Source organism: Oncorhynchus mykiss, chromosome 19 (genome assembly GCF_057628025.1).
Source record: "Oncorhynchus mykiss isolate SJ-2025 chromosome 19, ASM5762802v1, whole genome shotgun sequence".
Taxonomy (NCBI): Eukaryota; Metazoa; Chordata; class Actinopteri; order Salmoniformes; family Salmonidae; genus Oncorhynchus; species Oncorhynchus mykiss.
Window position 1 is genome coordinate 2,208,327 of NC_143040.1, and position 15,754 is coordinate 2,224,080.

Sequence of the window (15,754 nt, forward strand, 5' to 3'; positions counted from 1 at the left end):
GGGGTAGGGAAGGTTCTGGGGTAGGGGAGGGTCTGGCTGGGGTAGGGGAGGCTCTGGGGTAGAGGAGGGTCTGGGGTAGGGGAGGGTCTGGCTGGTGTAGGGGAGGCTCTGGCTGGGGTTGGGGAGGTTCTGGGGTAGGGGAGGTTCTGGGGTAGGGGAGGTTCTGGGGTAGGGGAGGGTCTGGCTGGGATAGGGGAGGCTCTGGGGTAGGGGAGGGTCTGGGGTAGGGGATGCTCTGGCTGGGGTAGGGGAGGGTCTGGGGTAGGGGAGGTTCTGGGGTAGGGGAGGTTCTGGGGCAGGGGAGGTTCTGGGGTAGGGGAGGGTCTGGGGTAGGGGGGGGTCTGGGGTATGGTAGGGTCTCAAGGGGAGGGTCTGGGGTAGGGGAGGGTCTGGGGTAAGGTTGGTTCTGGGTTAGGGGAGGTTCTGGCTGTAGGCCGCCATTTTAAATAAGATATTTTTCTTATTGTTCTTATCTTATTGACTTGCCTAGTTAAATAATAAAATAATAATATAACTAAATATAATATATTTAGTTGAATCAGTCTATCCTTCTGCTTTACCAACACCAGAGACCATGGTGGATAGAGTTGGACCAAGCCTGGACCTGAGAACACCAGAGACCATGGTGGAGAGAGTTGGATCAAGCCTGGACCTGAGAACACCAGAGACCATGGTGGAGAGTGTTGTATCAAGTCTGGACCTGAGAACACCAGAGACCATGGTGGAGAGAGTTGGACCAAGCCTGGACCTGAGAACACCAGAGACCATGGTGGAGAGTGTTGTATCAAGCCTGGACCTGAGAACACCAGAGACCATGGTGGAGAGAGTTGGACCAAGCCTGGACCTGAGGACACCAGAGACCATGGTGGAGAGAGTTGGATCAAGTCTGGACCTGAGAACACCAGAGACCATGGTGGAGAGAGTTGGATCAAGTCTGGACCTGAGAACACCAGAGACCATGGTGGAGAGAGTTGGACCAAGCCTGGACCTGAGGACACCAGAGACCATGGTGGAGAGAGTTGGACCAAGCCTGGACCTGAGGACACCAGAGACCATGGTGGAGAGAGTTGGATCAAGTCTGGACCTGAGGACACCAGAGACCATGGTGGAGAGAGTTGTACCAAGCCTGGACCTGAGAACACCAGAGACCATGGTGGAGAGAGTTGTATCAAGCCTGGACCTGAGGACACCAGAGACCATGGTGGAGAGAGTTGGACCAAGCCTGGACCTGAGGACACCAGAGACCATGGTGGAGAGAGTTGGACCAAGCCTGGACCTGAGGACACCAGAGACCATGGTGGAGAGTGTTGTATCAAGTCTGGACCTGAGAACACCAGAGACCATGGTGGAGAGAGTTGGACCAAGCCTGGACCTGAGAACACCAGAGACCATGGTGGAGAGAGTTGTATCAAGCCTGGACCTGAGGACACCAGAGACCATGGTGGAGAGAGTTGGAACAAGTCTGGACCTGAGAACACCAGAGACCATGGTGGAGAGAGTTGGACCAAGCCTGGACCTGAGAACACCAGAGACCATGGTGGAGAGAGTTGGAACAAGTCTGGACCTGAGAACACCAGAGACCATGGTGGAGAGAGTTGGACCAAGCCTGGACCTGAGGACACCAGAGACCATGGTGGAGAGAGTTGGACCAAGCCTGGACCTGAGAACACCAGAGACCATGGTGGAGAGAGTTGGACCAAGCCTGGACATGAGAACACCAGAGACCACCGTGGAGAGAGTTGGACCAAGCCTGGACCTGAGAACACCAGAGACCATGGTGGAGAGAGTTGGACCAAGCCTGGACCTGAGGACACCAGAGGCCATGGTGGAGAGAGTTGTATCAAGCCTGGACCCGAGGACACCAGAGACCATGGTGGAGAGAGTTGGACCAAGCCTGGACCTGAGAACACCAGAGACCATCGTGGAGAGAGTTGGACCAAGCCTGGACCTGAGAACACCAGAGACCATCGTGGAGAGAGTTGGACCAAGCCTGGACCTGAGAACACCAGAGACCATCGTGGAGAGAGTTGGACCAAGCCTGGACCTGAGAACACCAGAGACCATGGTGCAGAGTTTTGGATCAAACCTGAACCTGAGGACACAAGAGACCATGGTGGAGAGAGTTGTATCAAGCCTGGACCCGAGGACACCAGAGACCATGGTGGAGAGTGTTGTATCAAGCCTGGACCTGAGAACACCAGAGACCATGGTGGAGAGTGTTGTATCAAGTCTGGACCTGATAAATGTGAGTAAACTAATTTAATTGTTTTAAAATCCAAATACGATGAAAGCAATCACTACAGTTGATTCCCAGGCAAGGAACACAATCATGGTTTATTTGGTCAAAACAAACTTAAAGGTATTGTCAGCGATATGACGTAGATGCACAAAGTAAACGGTATTGTGGGCCGATTTCCGCAACAACTAAGAGCGTTGTAACACGATGCTAAACTTCTTGGCTGACACTCTGTTAGAGAGTGAAGAGAACATCCTAGGATCTAGCAGAAATCAGACCCCAACATCTACAAAACACGGACCAGAACGATGTTGTTTCCTGCTTCCACAAACATTAATTAATATAACACTTATGTCAGATTATGGTATGCTAATGAGTGTACATTCTGAGACTGTTGCTTAGTTTTATTCATTTTATTACAAGTCTATTTAATAATTATTAATTCATTATTACATGAGATTGTCCATTTTAAATAACTACTTTTGACTTCAGGGATTCCTCAGACCTGTAAGACTTGTGAACATGTTGAGGTAAGTCATAATGTCAATTCTTACTTTTACATATCTGCAGGAGTCAGGCACAGTCTCAAAACCAGGTGTGTACTGACCAACCATTCATACTGGGATATAGACAGTCCTGTGTTCTGCTTTAGTAATATAAACACAGTCTCACAGCCAGGTGTGTACTGACCAATCATTCATACTGGTATATAGACAGTCCTGTGTTCTGCTTTAGTAATATTAACACAGTCTCAAAGCCAGGTGTGTACTGACCAACCATTCATGCTGGGATATAGACAGTCCTGTGTTCTGCTTGGAGGCATGCAGGATTTTAGCTGTTGTCATATTTTGTCATTAGACAGTTCAATTGATAAATCACCAGCATTCCATGTAACATTGATTAAATACATTAGTTATAGTGTCACGTATTATCAAGGTGGGTGGAATCAGGCGCAGAGAGCAGGTTTCAGTGATTCAACAGTTTATTCTCCGGCGCACAAAAAACACGGTCAACCCAACACACAGGGTGAATAATCCAAACACAGGATCAAAATAGACCGGAGAGTAAAACACAAGTACTACACCAAATGACATGAATACAAAACAATCCCGCACAAAACAAGGGCGGGACAACCTACTACATATAAGGACGTTAATTAAACTAAAATACACACAGGTGAAACTAATAAGACAAAACCAACAGACAAACGAAAAAGGGATCGGTTAGTGGCTAGTAGGACGGTGACGACGACCGCCGAGCACCGCCCGAACAGGCAGGAGAGCCAACTTCGCCGGAAGTCATGACAGTAGCCCCCCCCCCCCCCCGACGCGCCGCCACCGCAGCGCGCCGCCACCGTCCTCGAGGACGACCCGGAGGACGAGGTGCTGGGCAATCCGGGTGGAGGCGGTGGAAATCTCTCAGGAGAGAAGGGTCCAAAATGTCCCCCATCGGAACCCAGCATCTCTCCTCTGGACCGTACCCCTCCCAGTCCACGAGGTACTGTAGGACCCCACCCGGCGTCTCGAATCCAGAATGCCCCGAACTGTGTACGCCGGGGACCCCTCGATGTCCAGAGGGGCGGATACTGTAATACCTAGGAAGTTGTAACCTGTAACACACCTCGTTTATTCTCCTCAGGACTTTGAACGGCCCCACACACTGCGGCCCCAGCTTCCGACAGGGCAGGCGGAGGGGCAGGTTTCGGGTCGAGAGCCAGACCCTGTCCCCCGGTGCAAACACGGGGGCCTCACTGCGGTGCTGGTCAGCGCTCCTCTTCTGCCGTTCTCCCGCTAACCGTAGTGAGTCCTGAACGGCTTTCCAGGTGTCCTTGGAGCGCTGTACCCATTCCTCCACCGCAGGAGCCTCGGTCTGGCTCTGATGCCATGGGGCCAGGACCGGGTGGTAACCTAACACACACTCGAAAGGGGACAAGTTAGTTGAGGAGTGGCGTAGGGAGTTCTGAGCTTGTTCAGCCCAGGGAACATACCTTGCCCACTCACCAGGCCGGTCCCGGCAATAGGACCGCAGAAACCTGCCCACATCCTGGTTTACGCGCTCCACCTGCCCATTACTCTCGGGGTGAAAACCTGAGGTTAAGCTGACCGAGACCCCCAGTCTCTCCATAAACGCCCTCCATACTCTGGACGTAAATTGGGGACCCCGATCAGAAACGATGTCCTCAGGCACCCCATAGTGCCGGAAGACACGGGTAAATAAGGTCTCCGCAGTCTGCAGGGCCGTAGGGAGACCGGGCAACGGGATGAGACGACAGGACTTAGAAAACCGATCCACAACGACCAGGATCGTAGTACTTCCCTGGGACGGGGGAAGGTCGGTAAGAAAGTCCACCGATAAGTGTGTCCACGACCGTTGTGGAACGGGGAGAGGTTGTAATTTCCCTCTAGGCAGATGCCGAGGAGTCTTGCTCTGAGCACACACTGAGCAGGAGGAGACATAAAATCTCACGTCTTTAGCCAGCGTGGGCCACCAGTATCTCCCTCTCAGACTCCGCACTGTCCTCTCGATGCCAGGATGACCCGAGGAGGGGAGAGTATGAGCCCACCGGATCAGCTTGTCCCGGACCCCCCTCGGCACGTACTGAGTCCCCACTGGACAGTTAGGGGGGGCCGGCTCTGACCGTGAGGCCTCCTCTATCTCCGCGTCCACCTCCCATACCACCGGTGCCACGAGACATGACGGTGAAATGATGGGAGTTGGCTCAACGGACCGCTCCTCGGTATCATAGAGGCGGGACAGCGCGTCGGCTTTGGTGTTTTGGGAGCCTGGCCGGTATGAGAGGGTAAACCGGAACCTGGTAAAAAACATGGCCCATCTAGCCTGATGTGGATTTAGTCTCGTCGCTGCCCGGATATACTCGAGATTACGATGGTCAGTCCAGATGAGAAAAGGGTGTTTAGCCCCCTCAAGCCAATGTCTCCACACCTTCAGAGCCTTGACTACAGCTAACAACTCCCGGTCCCCCACATCATAGTTTTGCTCCGCTGGGCTGAGCTTGCTCGAAAAGAAAGCACACGGGCGAAGCTTGGGTGGCACGCCCGAGCGTTGGGACAGCACGGCTCCGACCCCAGCCTCAGACGCATCCACCTCCACTATGACGACCGCCGAGCACCGCCCGAACAGGCAGGGGAGCAGACTTCGGCGGAAGTCGTGACATATAGATTAGATGAGTTACTTTCGTTAATGGGCCAGTTTCCCAGACACAGATTAAGTCTAGTCCTGGACCTTAAAGAACTTTCTATTGAAACTTCCATTGGGCATGCTTTTTAGTCCAGCACTAGACTCAATCTGTGAGGCAGGAAACAGGCCCCATATGTATTACTGACATGCTTGTCCTTGTTCAGGACTCCACACACTGGCTTGAGATTGAACCCTTGACTTCCACTGTCCAGGGAGTGACAATGTTCAGGTAAAATAACTACTTTTAACATTTCATTCCACTTGCTAGTGTATTTCCCCATTACCTTTGGGAATAGTCTTCTAATCCAACCTCTCCGTTTGATGATTGACCCTCTCTACCACATCTTGTTGTTGCCATAAGGCACAGGACACCCAAAGGGAGTTATGAGTGCACAGTGTCTGGGCTCCGCTGGCTGTGTGAGAGAGATGTCATTCTGAAGTATCACTTCAGGAACTGGGAACCCTACAGTCAACTTCTGAAAGACATGCAGTACACACAAGGTGGTCCATTGCTGGACATCACTATGGAGTTAGGTGAACTGGAGGAAGTTCATCTGCCACACTGTGTCTGTTTAGGTAAAACCATATAGAAATAGTTTTCAGAAAGACATTTCCATGTAACTGAGTTTCACTTCCTAAATTAATGAATGAACTATTCTGGGAGTTTGAGTTTACTGTGATCTGGTACTGCATATTCTTTGTGTTTTAGTTGGATGAATAATACAATATTTGTCTTTCTGTCTCCTTTGTATTGTGTTGTTCAGGGACCAACCCTTCCCTGAGGAATGAGATGAAGATTCTTCATGTAGAGGAACATGGAGTGTCTTTAGAGGAAGTGCATGAGGTCACCAGATTCCATGCTAAGATTCTCCATCCAAAGTTCTCAGCTATCTCTGTTATACTGAGATTACTGTCTTGGAACGTAGATGTCCACTGTGAGCTGATGCTCTATCTGACAGTGATAAAGGAAAAACTAATTCAACGCCTATACCTGTTTCCCAGTAACCCCGGCCAGATACAGGTGAGGTACCATTATTATAGAGATGACCTTAAACTGTACCACTGGTTAGTTATGTTGACACTCATTAAATGAAGATAAGTGTGTTGCTAGTTTTCTGAATAATGTTTGAATTAGACTATACATTGACTGGCTGTGTATTCCGTGCCTCGTTTCGCAGGCTGTGGAACAACAGGAAATAAAGTTTCAAGGGTCTAAAAGGATTCCCATCACAAGACCAGAGCGGTCCTTCAAACTGAATAGTTACTTCAGACTGAACATTCCCTGTTCAACCTCCATCACTCCACCGGTACAGTTTTAGTAGACTAAGAACATGAATCTGACATTTAAGTCACATATATCTCTCTCTCTCTGTCTCTGTTCATGCTGGCAGTGTTTGGTGCATGCTGGGTATTGTATGAGCGAGTGTGAGTGTTGCCTGGAGTTAGATCGCCTGTGGTTACTTTTCTGGGTGGTTTCCTTTTTGCCACTGATTCAGGTTTTTTTCAGTGGTAGAATTAGATATATTGTATTTCTTGTTGAATTGTTTTGGTTGGGATGGCGACCCACATGGGGATGTCACTGGAAATGGGGATGGCAGTGGAGGAGATGCCCGGTACTAGTGATGTGGTACAGGAGGGGGTTCAGGTGGGGCTAGTCTCCCAGGTAGTGGAGGAGATGCCCGGTACTAGTGATGTGGTACAGGAGGGGGTTCAGGTGGGGCTAGTCTCCCAGGTAGTGGAGGAGATGCCCGGTACTAGTGATGTGATACAGGAGGGGGTTCAGGTGGGGCTAGTCTCCCAGGTAGTGGAGGAGATGCCCGGTACTAGTGATGTGGTACAGGAGGGGGTTCAGGTGGGGCTAGTCTCCCAGGTAGTGGAGAAGATGGTACTAGTGATGTGGTACAGGAGGGGGTTCAGGTGGAGCTAGTCTCCCAGGTAGTGGAGGAGATGCCCGGTACTAGTGATGTGGTACAGGAGGGGGTTCAGGTGGAGCTAGTCTCCCAGGTAGTGGAGGAGATGCCCGGTACTAGTGATGTGGTACAGGAGGGGGTTCAGGTGGGGCTAGTCTCCCAGGTAGTGGAGGAGATGCCCGGTACTAGTGATGTGATACAGGAGGGGGTTCAGGTGGGGCTAGTCTCCCAGGTAGTGGAGGAGATGCCCGGTACTAGTGATGTGGTACAGGAGGGGGTTCAGGTGGGGCTAGTCTCCCAGGTAGTGGAGAAGATGGTACTAGTGATGTGGTACAGGAGGGGGTTCAGGTGGAGCTAGTCTCCCAGGTAGTGGAGGAGATGCCCGGTACTAGTGATGTGGTACAGGAGGGGGTTCAGGTGGAGCTAGTCTCCCAGGTAGTGGAGGAGATGCCCGGTACTAGTGATGTGGTACAGGAGGGGGTTCAGGTGGAGCTAGTCTCCCAGGTAGTGGAGGAGATGCCCGGTACTAGTGATGTGGTACAGGAGGGGGTTCAGGTGGAGCTAGTCTCCCAGGTAGTGGAGATGCCCAGTACGGGTGATGTGGTACAGGAGGGGAGTGTTGAGAGGGATGTGGCAGAGGGGAGTCATGTGTCTGTGACCTCAGTTGAGGAGGATCAGGATAAGGATATGAACATTTCTGATATGATAGCAGCTGGCGATGACTCAATGGACAATCTAGGTAAATGCGTTTCTGGACCAGACTTTGGGGAAATCTGTTAAATTGGCTTGGGTATTAGAGGTAATAAAACAGAAATGGCTTCATTTAGTTTTTCAACAGGAGATACATGATGAGGCCAATGAGGTGGACTTGGGAATATGGTGGGAGGGGCAGCTTTTACACATGTTCTGCTGTTTGGGGTTTTAGGCTGGGTTTCTGTTCAGCACTTTGGGATACCAGCTGATGTACGAAGGGCTTTATAAATACATTTGATTTGATATACTCAGTCATGGTACTACTTTCAGTGCTGGGACGGCAATTTTGTTTTCCTCAGGCTTAAGGGTGACTGGTATCTAGAGATTGTCAAGGGTTAGGTTTTAGTGGTCAATGTTTTTTTTGTAATGTTTCTGCTCCTGATGAGGGTACAGAGCCTATTGCTGTATTTGATCAGGTAATGGAAACCTTAAGACAGCGTGGCTTCGTGTCTGTCTGGTCTACTAACTGAGTTTGAGCCTTCTGATGTGTGGAGTGTAAAGAATGCAAAAGTTAGTCAGTAAACATGGTTAAAAATTAATGAAGGTGGTGTCGGTGCAGCAAGGTTAGACAGGTTGTATGTATCTGATCACTTCTGTAGTAGTTAATGAAGGTGGTCTCAGTGCAGCAAGGTTAGACAGGTTGTATGTATCTGATCACTACTGTAGTAGTTAATGAAGGTGGTCTCAGTGCAGCAAGGTTAGACAGGTTGTATGTATCTGATCACTACTGTAGTAGTTAATGAAGGTGGTGTCGGTGCAGCAAGGTTAGACAGGTTGTATGTATCTGAGCTCTACTGTAGTAGTTAATGAAGGTGGTGTCGGTGCAGCAAGGTTAGACAGGTTGTATGTATCTGAGCTCTACTGTAGTAGTTAATGAAGGTGGTGTCGGTGCAGCAAGGTTAGACAGGTTGTATGTATCTGAGCTCTACTGTAGTAGTTAATGAAGGTGGTGTCGGTGCAGCAAGGTTAGACAGGTTGTATGTATCTGATCACTACTGTAGTATTTAATGAAGGTGGTGTCGGTGCAGCAAGGTTAGACAGGTTGTATGTATCTGAGCTCTACTGTAGTAGTTAATGAAGGTGGTGTCGGTGCAGCAAGGTTAGACAGGTTGTATGTATCTGAGCTCTACTGTAGTATTTAATGAAGGTGGTGTTGGTGTAGCAAGGTTAGACAGGTTGTATGTATCTGAGCTCTACTGTAGTATTTAATGAAGGTGGTGTCGGTGCAGCAAGGTTAGACAGGTTGTATGTATCTGAGCTCTACTGTAGTAGTTAATGAAGGTGGTGTCGCTGCAGCAAGGTTAGACAGGTTGTATGTATCTGAGCTCTACTGTAGTAGTTAATGAAGGTGGTGTCAGGTTGTATGTATCTGAGCTCTACTGTAGTAGTTAATGAAGGTGGTGTCAGGTTGTATGTATCTGAGCTCTACTGTAGTATTTAATGAAGGTGGTGTTGGTGCAGCAAGGTTAGACAGGTTGTATGTATCTGAGCTCTACTGTAGTATTTAAGGAAGGTGGTGTCGGTGCAGCAAGGTTAGACAGGTTGTATTATCTGAGCTCTACTGTAGTAGTTAATGAAGGTGGTCTCAGTGCAGCAATGTTAGACAGGTTGTATGTATCTGAGCTCTACTGTAGTAGTTAATGAAGGTGGTGTCGGTGCAGCAAGGTTAGACAGGTTGTATGTATCTGAGCTCTACTGTAGTAGTTAATGAAGGTGGTGTTGGTGCAGCAAGGTTAGACAGGTTGTATGTATCTGAGCTCTACTGTAGTAGTTAATGAAGGTGGTGTCGGTGCAGCAAGGTTAGACAGGTTGTATGTATCTGATCACTACTGTAGTAGTTAATGAAGGTGGTGTCGGTGCAGCAAGGTTAGACAGGTTGTATGTATCTGAGTTCTACTGTAGTAGTTAATGAAGGTGGTGTCGGTGCAGCAAGGTTAAACAGGTTGTATTATCTGAGCTCTACTGTAGTATTTAATGAAGGTGGTGTCGGTGCAGCAAGGTTAGACAGGTTGTATTATCTGAGCTCTACTGTAGTAGTTAATGAAGGTGGTGTCGGTGCAGCAAGGTTAGACAGGTTGTATATATCTGAGCTCTACTGTAGTAGTTAATGAAGGTGGTGTCGGTGCAGCAAGGTCAGACAGGTTGTATGTATCTGATCACTACTGCAGTACGGTTGTAAGGTGACATTACTCCTGAGGGTTTTTCTGATCACCATATTGTTACTGTTGATATTCACTTGTCATGTCCATGAAGGTTCACCTTATTGGTATTTCAACATGAAGATATTACATGACGCAATGTTTTGGGAAAGGTTTTTGGTGTTTTGGGAAAAATTGAGGGTTATTAATTTGAATTTAGAATCTTTGAGACAATGGTGGGTGGTTGGGAAGGCCCAAATACGTGTGTCTTGTCAACAGTATACTGCTCCGTCTAGTATTGAGTTAAAGAGACTATCAGGGCCCTTAAACAGGACATCACATCTATTGAATTGAAGTTGCTCACTCAGATGGACCCCGGAGCCCCTGGCATCAATGTTTTACAATCTGAGTTCTATAAGCACTGGGGTGCTACCCCAGCTGTCTATTGGGGGGGATTTTTATGAAGTGGTGTGTGAATCTTGTCATGAGTATTCTCTTCCTGTATCCTGTCAACGTGTTGTGCTTTCATTGTTGCAAAAGGGGGGGATTTGGCCCTTTTAAAAAAAACTGCCAACTTGTTGCATTGCTGTGTGCAGAATTTTAAATGATATCTACGTGTCTCTCAAACAGGTATATAGAATGAAGAAGGCTTTTGATCGTGTGGACCACCATGTTTAAAACAATGAAAGCCTTTGGGTTTGGTGATGTTTTTTTTGTCTTGGATGAGTTTACTGTCTGCTGGGGCCTCGTGTATGGGGAGGGTGGGTTGAGCTGCCCCATCCCCATCCAAAGGGGCATCAGGCAGGGATGCCCAATTTCAGGACTGATATATTGTCTAAAGTTAAACTGTTACATTGGTGCCGTGACCCGGATCACTGGTTGCTGCGGAAAAGGAGGAGGTCAAAAGGGAGGTGAGTGTAACCGGTGTGAAATGGCTAGCTAGTTAGCGGTGGTGCGCGCTAATAGCATTTCAATCAGTGACGTCACTTGCTCTAAGACCTTGAAGTAGTGGTTCCCCTTGCTCTGCAAGGGCCACGGCTTATGTGGGGCGATGGGTAACGATGCCAAGAGGGTGACTGTTGACGTGTGCAGAGCGTCCCTGGTTCGCGCCCAGGTTGGGGCGAGGGGATGGGTGTAAAGTCTAAACTGTTACACAAGGCCTGGTGGACATCTCTTCTTGGATCATGGCTTTCTGGCTTCATGCAGCCCAGAGACTGTTGTACTGTGACGGTTCTAGCTGGGTGGATACAGCCGACACATTGATGAGGAGAGCAGGCTGTTTTGCTTAGACAAGCAACTTTTCCTCTTAAAGATGGAGGGGGGTGATTTGTCTGGCCTGACTCCATTCTATGAGTCTGTTATGCAGGCTTGGAGAGTTTCCTCTTAAAGCTGGAGGGGGGGGGGTGATTTGTCTGGTCTGACTCCATTCTATAAGTCTATTATACAGGCTTGGAGAGTTTTCACCATGTTGGGGAGGGGTGTCCATTCTGTGCTGAGTCTGAAACTCTGGCACATCTGTTCTTACAGTGTCCCAGGTTGGTCGAGATGATTGACCTGATCACTGGTTGGTTCTCAGCTCTGGGAGAGGTTTTTTCTTCCCAAATGTTTATATTTGGGACAAAGTACAGGTTTAGTAGAAGGGGTGTTGTTCTCTTACTTAACTTTGTGTCAGGGGCAGCTAAATTATCAATTTGATAGACATGAAAGAACAGTATTCGGGAACAGGGGACTGTGGACGTGGTGGGAATGCTGGAGGGGATGTTGGCAGCCAGACTGAGGGTTGAGTTTGCCTGGACAGGGGTCTGTGGACAGGGGTCTGTGGACGTGGTGGAAATGCTGGAGGGGATGTTGGCAGCCAGACTGAGGGTTGAGTTTGCCTGGACAGGGGTCTGTGGACAGGGGTCTGTGGACGTGGTGGGAATGCTGGAGGGGATGTTGGCAGCCAGACTGAGGGTTGAGTTTGCCTGGACAGGGGACTGTGGACGTGGTGGGAATGCTGGAAGGGATGTTGGCAGCCAGACTGAGGGTTGAGTTTGCCTGGACAGGGGACTGTGGACGTGGTGGGAATGCTGGAGGGGATGTTGGCAGCCAGACTGAGGGTTGAGTTTGCCTGGACAGGGGTCTGTGGACGTGGTGGGAATGCTGGAGGGGATGTTTGCAGCCAGACTGAGGGTTGAGTTTGCCTGGACAGGGGTCTGTGGACAGGGGTCTGTGGACGTGGTGGGAATGCTGGAGGGGATGTTGGCAGCCAGACTGAGGGTTGAGTTTGCCTGGACAGGGGTCTGTGGACGTGGTGGGAATGCTGGAGGGGATGTTTGCAGCCAGACTGAGGGTTGAGTTTGCCTGGACAGGGGTCTGTGGACAGGGGTCTGTGGACGTGGTGGGAATGCTGGAGGGGATGTTGGCAGCCAGACTGAGGGTTGAGTTTGCCTGTTACAAAATGGTTAACATTGATCTGTTTGAGAATATGGGGTATTTAGAGGCTGTTGTTTTTAGTTACTGTGGCGGAAGATTTGGTGTTGTGTTTTTAATTCATGTTTAACCATGTTTTTGTTTAACCTCTCTCGCTCTCTCTCCCTCCCTCCCCCCAGAGGATTCATCTCATACATAGAGACACCACACCAAGCTTTTTCAAGGTGGATATGGAAATTACAGGGATTGAGATGGAGTTAATCGGTGATGATGAGAGGATAGTATGGAAAGAAACTGTACAAAAATGTAGGAGAACATGTCAATCACAACTTTTTCTGACAGATACTATTTAGTGATATAACCAATGTATGTTTCTTTCAGATGAATTCATCACTGAAACCCATTCAACTAGTAAGTAAACATGAGAGATACAAACCAATGACTTGAGGGTCAGTCAACATGGTTTACTGTAGGACCCGGACTAGTCCTGATTATAAAAGACTGTCTTCAAGAACAATGACATCTCCTCCAGGACTTGATGTAGATTAGCCTGGTTCTGAATGCCCCAATAACATCTCCTCCAGGACTTGATGTAGATTAGCCTGGTTCTGAATGTCCCAATGACATCTCCTCCAGGACGTGATGTAGATTAGCCTGGTTCTGAATGCCCCAATGACATCTCCTCCAGGACTTGATGGAGATTAGCCTGGTTCTGAATGCCCCAATAACATCTCCTCCAGGACTTGATGTAGATTATCCTGGTTCTGAATGCCCCAATGACATCTCCTCCAGGACTTGATGTAGATCAGCCTGGTTCTGAATGCCCCAATGACATCTCCTCCAGGAGTTGATGTAGATTAGCCTGGTTCTGAATGCCCCAATGACATCTCCTCCAGGACTTGATGTAGATTAGCCTGGTTCTGAATGCCCCAATGACATCTCCTCCAGGACGTGATGTAGATTAGCCTGGTTCTGAATGCCCCAATGACATCTCCTCCAGGACGTGATGTAGATTAGCCTGGTTCTGAATGCCCCAATGACATCTCCTCCAGGACGTGATGTAGATTAGCCTGGTTCTGAATGCCCCAATGACATCTCCTCCAGGACTTGATGTAGATTAGCCTGGTTCTGAATGCCCCAATGACATCTCCTCCAGGACGTGATGTAGATTAGCCTGGTTCTGAATGCCCCAGTCTGTTTTTCTATGTCTGTGAAACCGTCCCTAAATGTGAATATGTGATATGTTCAGGTCGTTATTGTAAAACAGAATGTTTTCTCAATACTTTTATTTTAGGAGTCTGCTTCTAAATGACTGAAATGTAAATGTACAAATGTAATTATTTTGTAACCTGACTCTTTCAGGTGCTGAGTTGGGGTCAGGAGGTCCGGCTGAGAGCAGTCTGACTGGTTCTTCAGAGCAGCAGCTGCGTTCTGTACGGACAGAGTTTGTGAAACGAGTATCAGGACCTGTCCTGGATGGTCTGCTGGACAGACTCCTGCAACACACAGTCATCATCCAGGAGGAAATGGAGTCAGTGAAGGTGATAGCTGAGAGGGCAGAGAAGGCACGTGACATCATCGACATGGTGTTGAGAAAAGGAACTGAGTCGTGTTCCAGGATGATCAACCTTCTTGGGAAGCTGGACGCCTATCTTTGTTCACAGCTTCAGATCAACAGTGTTGGGGTACCAACATAATGGTAGAATGGGGACAGTAACAGTGTTGGGGTACCAACCCAATGGATAGTAACAGTGTTGGGGTACCAACCTAATGGTAGAATGGATAGTAACAGTGTTGGGGTACCAACCTAATGGTAGAATGGATAGTAACAGTGTTGGGGTACCAACCTAATGGTTGCATGGATAGTAACAGTTTTGGGGTACTAACCTAATGGTAGAATGGATAGTAACAATGCTGGGGTATCAACCTAATGGTATAATGGATAGTAACAGTGTTGGGGTACCAACCTAATGGACAGTAACAGTGTTGGGGTATCAACCTAATGGTAGAATGGACAGTAACAGTGTTGGGGTACCAACCTAATGGTACCCCAACTATGCCACTTTACTCATCTCATATGTATATACTGTACTCGATACCATCTACTGCATCTTGCCTATGCCGTTCTGTAACCATCACTCATTCATATATCTTTATGTACATATTCTTTATCCCTTTACACTTGTGTGTATAAGGAAATAGTTGTGGAATTGTTAGGTTAGGTTATTACTTGTTGGTTATTACTGCATTGTCGGAACTAGAAGCACAATCATTTCGCTACACTCGCATTAACAACATCTGCTAACCATGTGTATGTGACAAATACATTTGATTTGATTTGGAATGGACAGTAACAGTGTTAGGGTATCAACCTAATGGTAGAATGGATAGTAACAGTGTTGGGGTGCCAACCTAATGGTAGAATGGACAGTAACAGTGTTGGGGTATCAACCTAATGGTAGAATGGATAGTAACAGTGTTGGGGTATCAACCTACTGGTAGAATGGGTAGTAACAGTGTTGGGGTATCAACCTAATGGTAGAATGGATAGTAACAGTGTTGGGGTATCAACCTAATGGTAGAATGGATAGTAACAGTGTTGGGGTATCAACCTAATGGTAGAATGGATAGTAACACTGTTGGGGTATCAACCTAATGGTAGAATGGATAGTAACAGTGTTGGGGTATCAACCTAATGGTAGAATGGATAGTAACACTGTTGGGGTATCAACCTAATGGTAGAATGGATAGTAACAGTGTTGGGGTACCAACCTAATGGTAGAATGGGTAGTAACAGTGTTGGGGTACCATCCTAATGGTAGAATGGATAGTAACAGTGTTGGGGTACCAACCTAATGGTAGGTTGGATGGTAACAGTGTTGGGGTACCATCCTAATGGTAGAATGGGTAGTAACAGTGTTGATCCTGATCCTAGACCAATTAAATATAGTTTTTGGTTCCTAAAATGGTTCCATAGTGCTCTATTCTCTATGTAGTGCACTAGTATCGACCAGGGCCCTATTCCCTATGTAGTGCACTACTTTAGACCAGGGCCCATAGGGCTCTATATAGGGAATAGGACTCTGGTCTAAAGTAGTACACTATAT

The 15,754-nt window shown here is 48.2% G+C and overlaps 1 protein-coding gene across 1 annotated transcript; it reads left to right on the forward strand.

Annotated features, from left to right (window-relative positions):
- The first annotated feature begins 548 nt into the window (after positions 1-548).
- On the forward strand, positions 549-14,991 carry LOC149974643 (uncharacterized). Its single transcript, XM_090209813.1, has 9 exons — positions 549-2,245; positions 2,729-2,766; positions 5,599-5,663; positions 5,796-6,010; positions 6,199-6,455; positions 6,613-6,741; positions 12,827-12,953; positions 13,029-13,058; positions 14,010-14,991. Exons 1-3 carry the CDS (start codon positions 575-577, stop codon positions 5,630-5,632), a joined length of 1,743 nt encoding a protein of 580 aa, XP_090065939.1. The 5' UTR covers positions 549-574; the 3' UTR covers positions 5,633-5,663; positions 5,796-6,010; positions 6,199-6,455; positions 6,613-6,741; positions 12,827-12,953; positions 13,029-13,058; positions 14,010-14,991.
- Positions 14,992-15,754: the final 763 nt, after the last annotated feature.